This window comes from Oryza glaberrima, chromosome 11 (genome assembly GCF_000147395.1).
Source record: "Oryza glaberrima chromosome 11, OglaRS2, whole genome shotgun sequence".
NCBI lineage: Eukaryota > Viridiplantae > Streptophyta > Magnoliopsida > Poales > Poaceae > Oryza > Oryza glaberrima.
This window is the reverse complement of record NC_068336.1, coordinates 20,660,288-20,668,308: the sequence shown is the minus strand read 5'-3', so window position 1 is coordinate 20,668,308 and position 8,021 is coordinate 20,660,288. Positions and strand designations below refer to the sequence as shown.

Below are 8,021 nucleotides of genomic sequence, written 5' to 3'. Positions count from 1 at the left end.
GTGCATAGCTGCAGGCACAAGCGAGCAAGTTTATAACTCTATCCAGTTCTGTTACTGTATCAATCCGTTTAACACACCAGTAAAGATCCTTGCATGCATCAGTAATTCAGTATAACAGTAGTGAAGTTTTCTCCTATCAAACTGAACTGACTGAATGATGTAGGGATGCAGCATTGCATGTGGTGGAAGAAGATGCTCCTGTGAATCGAGTTAGTTTGGTTCTATGGAGTCATTGTGATGTATATGCAGGTCATGGCATGGACAGACATTTTTATTTTCAGAAAGAGAATGCATGAACTCAGAGACAAACCCAAGGCTGTAATAAAGTAACCAGTAAGAAGAAATTTACTATTACTCCGGTATTTAGTTCGACATCTAGTTCATTTCCATCCATCATCTCTACACATACTGACATACAGTTGGTTTATCCAGGAACTTATGCTGCTCAGCTAATCAGCTATCACCAACTCTGCTCACAGCTATGCACACAGTGTATGTAGTACATTACACATCAAGTTTTCTTCTTTTTTTTTTCCTTTTTCTTTTATACAACGTCCTTCCTGGAGACTGGAACGTGTCTTCTACAGGGATGTTTTATGAGGCTTCAGGATTCGTCATCGCTGTTGGAGCCCACCGAAGAGGATGATGACAGTGAACTTGGAGCCTGATACTGCACCTGAGCCTGAGACTGTTGCTGCGCCTGGTTCCTGAAGCTTTGAGGATGAAGCGGGGGACGATGTCGAGGCGGGTGCGAGGAGCTCTTCTGGTTGTGACTCATGTTGATGACTGCTGTTATGATGTCCATTATTGTGGGGAGAAACCCAGATGTAATAGTCAGAAGACCTGAGAGCTGCATATGAAAGAACATCCTTGAGATTTAGTTTGAATACATGCCGTGTAATTCAGTTGAACTGAAATGCACTAGATAGAAATTTAAGAGCAGTTTGGCTCTGTATATCCACTTGTGGATATAGAGGCCGGATTTTTATCCATTATCTAAAATAAAAATTAAGAGCAGAATTCTGCCTGATGAAACCAGCTAAGGTGATCCAGCCCCTTTACTCCTTTCTAGCAACAGCGACTTTGATAAAAAAGCACTGGGATGTAATTTATGCGAAACACGTTCTGTAGCATATTACCGTGCCATGGCGAAAATAGGCTGTGATGTCATATTGCAACCATGCAGCATAGGATACTACGAAGGCAACGAAGAGCCCCAGCAGATATAAAGGGTTCCTGTCCAAGAGTTCATAAACAGAGAGAAGATGCTGGTTAGTGGTTACATATGTTAACCGTCAAGTTCGGATTTCTCAGTTTATGCGTTTATAAGGATAAGAAAGCTACTTCATTGAGATGATTACCTTAGAAGGAATATAAATTCGTTGTAACCTAAAATTGCGAGAAGCAAAACAGTCCATGCAGGTGGCAGCCAATTATTGCTACGTCTGTGTGCTTCCTGGTGGAAGAAAATTTGGTAAGCACAGAGCACCAACAATCAGATAGAAATATCATAAATGGAGTTTCACATAATGGACAAAAAGAACATATTTCATGAAAAGCTTATCACTTCTTTTAGTATTTTTTTAAGGGCATTGAAGACCCGCCTCTGAAATTAGCAGGCCAGGGTTCATGGTTCACTCTTCATAATAAGAAAACAACAAATTCAGTTATGTTTTACCTATCCATTTGATAAAATAAATCAGTGTTATGCAATATACTGGATAAGCACTTGAGCAGAAATGGCCCACTTGAACAGAAATGGCCCAGAAATATACCTGCATAGAAATTGCTTGTGCAACAGCATACTCTGTCTCTGCATTGAATTGCCTCCAGATGGATTTACACTGCACTGGTGTGATCAGCGTATTCTTTTGTGACACCTGTACAGACTTAAAAATGTTACGACTTATTCATCACATTTGCCCTTCTAAATCATAAATTTCTAAATCTAAGTGTCAGCACCTCCTCCCATGTGCTTGAAGCAAGAGGATCAGATGTGAATTCAATACTCCTTTTCTGTGAAAGCGGTCCTCCATCTAAAAGAGCAGTCGTTAGAGCCCGATCTATTTTATCTGGTTTATCGTCCAAACGTACAGCTGCCATTACCGACATAAGTCTTAAAGCCTGCAGTGGGAAGGTGATACATAGATCATGTTTCTACAGCATAGATCAGGATAAATGAGTGCAATATTGATCAACAGGAAAGAATATACCGCTAAGCGTGCTTCTCTAGTGATTGCACGTATATCTTCATTTCCTTTCCATGTCCTAGGCATGGAATCCTTATCACGGCTCAACACAGTGGAAAACCTAGAGTCCAATTAAACAGGTAGAGATAAGATAAATGTTCCAAAAATGGTAAGTGTGATCCCTGAAAAGTCAAGATATGTTTGCTAAGTTTTCCTCCAAAAATAATAGTAGCGATTCTACCTTTCTTTCATACGCATCAGAACGTTCCCAGCTTCTTCTCTAGCTTTCTCTTCTACTATACTTCTTGCATGTTCTCTTAATTCCATGACCATCTTACGGATAGTTGTCTGGTCTAGTTCAAACTCGGAGAGGGAAGCTGAGAATGCCAAAATAGCACTTTCAGTCGCATGCCTGTAAAGTCTTCTAATACATGCCCAAGAGTCCTTTTCACCAGTTTCCAAGATTGACTGTACAGGTCCAGCAAGTGTATCCAAGAGTTTTTTCTGAACATTGCGGCAACAAAAGGTCCAAGCATGAGGATGGTTTTTTTAAAAATCCACCGTAAGAACTCATGAAATGGGGAATTCTAGGAACATGCTGAAATTGCAATAATAAACCGTGCACTGAGTATGAAAAATAACCTCATAATTAGCCTTTAGTTCAGCCAGTTTTGTACCCCGAACAGATGTTGCATGAGCTTCTATATGCTGCTCCAGTTTGCTCCTAACTTTTGTAGTGTCCCACTCTGCATGCTTAACCAAAGCATCTGCATGACAATGGAGGGACTTGATGTCATGTATCGTAAACCAAAGATTTAAGGAATGATGAGTTTCAAATCACATTACTTCAAACTACTAGGAATTTACTTATGTTGAACATTGCCGTATTTCTAGTATAATCTGAATGAATAAACTATTATTTGAAAAACATACACAATATGGTTGGCAGGAGCAAGCACAAGAGGCTTAAAACAAGATGAAGAAGCAAAGGCTCATAGTACTAGTCGACGTATGGTTTAGACATTCATTGACAATAAAACTATCAAATGAGCACCAAACTATGGAGATTTGGCTTTTGCAGCATTGGATTTGCAGGACAAAAAAATGACAGCAGAAAGAGGTCAGCATGCATGTCACATTTGACAAATGGCTAAATATTTTAGTCCCAATAAATCTTAGTCGTGGTTTGTTTACCTCTCAATCCAGCATCAAATTCCGCCATTGATGACTGCACACAATAACGAGCTGATGCTGCAAATCCCTCACCGCTCCTTAATGATTGTTCTAGATCACTTTTGAATTTGTTCAGAACCACATGATGCAGGTGTTCTAACATTTTCTTGAAAGCATCATATGTGTGCTGCAAAACCCAAGATTTATGAGACCAGTTGATCAAATAAGGACAAATAAAACAGTCGATTTACATTTTTCTGACAGATGTCATCCTCTCTAATTAGTAAGAGCCAATTTTTTATATTATAATAGTCATATATGCAATTATCACTGTAATTATCCAGAGTGCCTAAAATATTTATAGGACCTTTCTTCGAATGTATGTGTGCATATTAGCAATCCATTATTTGAAATGTCATGAACAAGCAAGAATTATTAAGAAAAACAAACATTTTCCTACATTGACTAGTGTAATCTTCATAACCAAACACCATCATCTGGTTAAACTACTTTCTCTAAGCCATAACTGGAATTAGTAACATAGAAATGAGTAACTCACTTTTAGGATTTCAGATTCTAACTGTTGGCGTTTAGCGGTTCTCACATCCTCATCAAAGTACATGGCTTCTGTGTCATACCTGCAGGAAAATGTTAAGTTAAGACTGTCAGAACTCCGAATAAAAATAAATGAACATTTGTTACATGTGCAATCTAAGAACTCTATATTTTTACTTTGTGGCATCCATGACCCCAAACATAGTCTATTTACTAGAAAAAGAAAACTCCAAAACCATTGGAAGAAGAAACATAAATAAGAACAACAAAGGAATATCCATTCTTTCAGATTACCATTAAAATATACATTGTCAATGGACATGCTGCAGATAGGATAATTAGTCATAGATAGCAGAAAATAAAACTAACAGGTCAATGGACATGTTAAGCAAGAACAGAAACACTTTAATACTTGAAAACATTGTAAGGATAATTAGTCATATCACTCACTCAGATAGATAAAAATCAAGAATAGCATTAAGCTTCTTTCCAAAGCCTGGTACTAGACCAGAATTTGCAGCTGTTTCTAGCTCCAACCAGCCCTGCAGAGATGAACAGTTAATTCTCATGGTACCAATTAAATAAAATAATGTATAGATACAACAATGAGAACACGCTACCTTATCAGATATGAAACTTTTGAGCTTTTCATCCGCAATCTCTTCACACCGAACAGTAGCAACCATGATCTACAGAATATATGGAACAGATAAAATATAATATATGATTTGCAACTAAGTTCATGGAGTGGTGAATTGGTAATGATTATAATGCAAGTATTTAGTTGTTCACAATCAAAAGCACCAAAAAGGCACAAAAAACCTTGTGAGCGGGAAGGTTGAGATCCTTGTTTTCCCGTATTACTTTCCAGATCTGGAGTGCACTAAGACAAAAACCTGAAGCAGGAATCACACCTCTTCTATCAGCTGCTAGACCACCTGGAGCGATTGAATGAATAAATCTCTGCCTGAGTTGCCCAACCTGTAGCAATAGAAGTAAGTAACAATACAATATGTCTCCATTGAAGTGACTCGCTTGCAAGTTGTAAGTTTCATTCTGCGGTGAATGCGATTATGCAATTAGTAGAAAGAACATTCTGTGGTACAGGATAAAAAATAAGTATTTTACCTGCTCCTTAAATAGATTTTCTTTCTCTTCGTAACTTGACAGAGCAGTAACCTCCACCTTTATATAACAATATATATATATAAATCAGTTTATATATGCAACTTCCACTTCAGAAAACCTAAGCACTGACATTGAAGAATTCACTTAGTGCAGCTTCCTTGTAAACTTCTGGTTTGCGAACAGCATTCCATATCTGTAAGAACAGAAGAAGTGGTAAAACCTTTAGTGTGGCAATGAGGAAAGGCAGCTGAGCAAAACATAAGACATAAACACCTTCTGGATATCCTCCTTCAGAGCTTGGGTTAGATACTCTAGTGGAGTCTGCAGAGACAATAAAAAAAAAAACTCATACCAGTTAAGGATGTCTGCCCAAGAAATGGGAGGAACATATTTTGTAAATTTTATTTGGTTTTCTCTGAGACTGTCCAAACCTTGGTTTTATCGCGAATAACAAGTAGCAACGTTGTTTTGCGTGGGCTGAATAAACGCATCAATACCTCAAATAGAAAGAGAAAAACGAATAGATTAAAATATGTAACTGAGACAAAAGTCATGATTAGTGTCACTGAGACGGATGCTACCTCAAATATTGTTTTCAACAGAGGCCTATTAGCTGCATGTTCTCGTCCTATATCATGACACCACCTATAAAAGGCATATTCACCAAGCCACATAAGAAGGTTGAGAAAAGCAAAATGAAGTTCTCCCGACTCATTAACGTTACATTCGCCAATAATGAAGTATCAAACGATATAGAAACTTACAAATTTATCATAACAATATCTGACACTGCCAGAGCAAAAAGGGCACTCTGCTTCTCGAAGGCTGTATCATCCTGCAAGCATAACAGATGGAATTTGGATGAGGACCGAATGCGATGTAGCTTCACAAATGAACGGTTCACAGAGATTGATAGACTGAAAGTGAAAGATATAGAGCATCACTTTAACAAAAGAGATGTCACAATTTACTGTAAAAATGACAGCGGCAGATATTCAGAGTTGATGCTAGAAATCACAGCTAAAAGTATTGAACAGGAATGCGTAGAGAATTAGTATGAATGCATGACTTCCTTGCATTTCTAATAGATGCTCCCATGAATCAGCTGTACAGGGTGATTAAGTAATTGTACTACAACAACAATAACAGCATTTACAGCTCATTGCAGGCCGAGTTCTAATGACACCCACTACATGGCAACTATTTTGGAAATAAGGCCCTAAGGTCCTAGCAAAAAACTTATTAAGGGAGACAACGCCACATGTGGATAAAGCAAGTACTAGAAAAGCAACCTTTTGTTTTCCACAGCCTAAATACTCAGGTACACAGGACTACTGCTACTAATTACCACAAGATAAAACATCAAATATTTTACGCAGTTAGAAATGGCATGGAAGAGTTGTACTCAGAATCTTACAAAAGGAAACATGGTATGGAAGGTTTTTTATTCGTATAAACATTATTATAATAAAAGCACATAACACTCAACCTCTCCTCTTTCCCTGCCGTCCGTGCCCTCCAAATCCATTACAACAGTAAACGGCTCAATGCCTACAGCCTTGGCAATCCAAATTCCCTTGGTAGTCTGGCTCCTGACAACAACCAAACAAACAAAACAGGAACAGAATCCATCATCTTAGCTCCAAATGTGAGACAACCGATTGAATGCAATCGAAGAGCAAACAAGAAAAGCAGCGCGCATGCATTTCGGTGGGCAGCAGCAATGTAAATGTTTACCTCCCTTTCAAGGCATCCATCTCCGTGAAGCTTGTCCCGAAGAGTTGGTTGAGCAGGGTGCTTTTCCCTAGCCAGAGTAACAAGGCAAAGCATCAGCATCAGAGATGTTCCCGACATCAATTTCAACTACCATATTATTATCCAAATCACCAAAACAAACATGTCCAGTAAAAAATCGGTGCAAAAAAAAAATAAAAACACTTCCGCAACAGAATATGCTACTAGCGTCATCCAATCTCGATATCCCATCAACCACACAACAAGCATCAAGTATTAACAGACTACTCTGCTCTCTACATGGAGATGGAGGGGTGGTGAACTGGTGATCGTGGGAGGAGGAGGAGGAGGAGGAGGAGGAGGGAGGGAGGGGGTAAGGTTCTCTCACCGCTGCCCTGGGGCCCGACGATGGAGACGACGGCGTAGGAGAGGCCACGGCCCAGGAGCCCCGCCCCCGCCGCGAACCGCGCCATCGCCTCCCCGTCCATCTCCCCGTCCGCCCCCACCACCTGCGCCGCGTGGCAGAACCTCTCCCCTCCGCCGCCGCCAGAGATGGGGACCTCCATGGCCACAGCCGCCGCGGGCGCGAGGAGGGAAGCCGACAGCTCGCGACGAACGCCTCCGCCGCGCGGCGAAGAGAGAGAGAGGAGGGAGAGCGATACGTGGCAGCGCGAGGGGGAGAGGGGGGGTTTTGTACGTGGGGGAGGAAGAAGCGAAGCGAAGCGAAGGGGGAGGAAAAGGATGGCGTGTCGAGGACGAGGTAACGGCTGGCGGAGTCGCGAGGGGGTTCCGTTCCAATCCAACGGTGGATCCACACGTGAGAGGGTTCTGTTTTTTTTTTTTTTTTTTTTTTTTTTTTTTTTTTTTTTTGTTGGCGAGGTGGCAAACCAACGGGGAAAGAAAATTGGTGAAGGTGACAAGAGAAATAAGATATTGCAGTTTTTTTTCCTTTCTTCAAGCGTTTCTTAGTCCAACTGTTTTAGGGTTTGTTTAGTAGAGCTCTAACTCCTAACTTTAGCTTTAGAAATTAGGTCTGTAGTGAAGTTATGGAGTTATCTAAATCCACCTTCACATCTCTCTAGTTTATTTTGTGAGAGAGCTTCACTCAGCTCCGCTTCCATTTTAGGTGGAGCTGAAACTGTTTAGCTGAGCTCCAGCTATGTGCTAAACAGGTCCTTAGCTCTACCTGAAATGAGGGAGGAGTTGGGTGGATCTCTCTCACAAAATGAACTAGAGAGGTGA

At 40.3% G+C, this 8,021-nt stretch overlaps 1 protein-coding gene across 1 annotated transcript; it reads right to left on the bottom strand.

Annotated features, from left to right (window-relative positions):
- Nucleotides 1–327: 327 nt before the first annotated feature.
- LOC127755405 (protein ROOT HAIR DEFECTIVE 3 homolog 2) lies at nt 328–7,484 on the bottom strand. The gene is made up of 22 exons (XM_052281080.1): nt 7,168–7,484; nt 6,783–6,849; nt 6,535–6,637; nt 5,810–5,880; nt 5,627–5,690; nt 5,477–5,542; nt 5,319–5,366; nt 5,176–5,238; nt 5,046–5,102; nt 4,740–4,898; nt 4,538–4,606; nt 4,368–4,459; nt 3,922–4,000; nt 3,384–3,549; nt 2,832–2,956; nt 2,431–2,693; nt 2,214–2,310; nt 1,963–2,124; nt 1,776–1,880; nt 1,362–1,456; nt 1,140–1,236; nt 328–850 (listed from the first exon to the last, which is right to left on the bottom strand). The coding sequence occupies exons 1-22, from the start codon at nt 7,343–7,345 to the stop codon at nt 605–607; spliced, it is 2,472 nt and encodes an 823-aa protein (XP_052137040.1). The 5' UTR covers nt 7,346–7,484; the 3' UTR covers nt 328–604.
- Nucleotides 7,485–8,021: the final 537 nt, after the last annotated feature.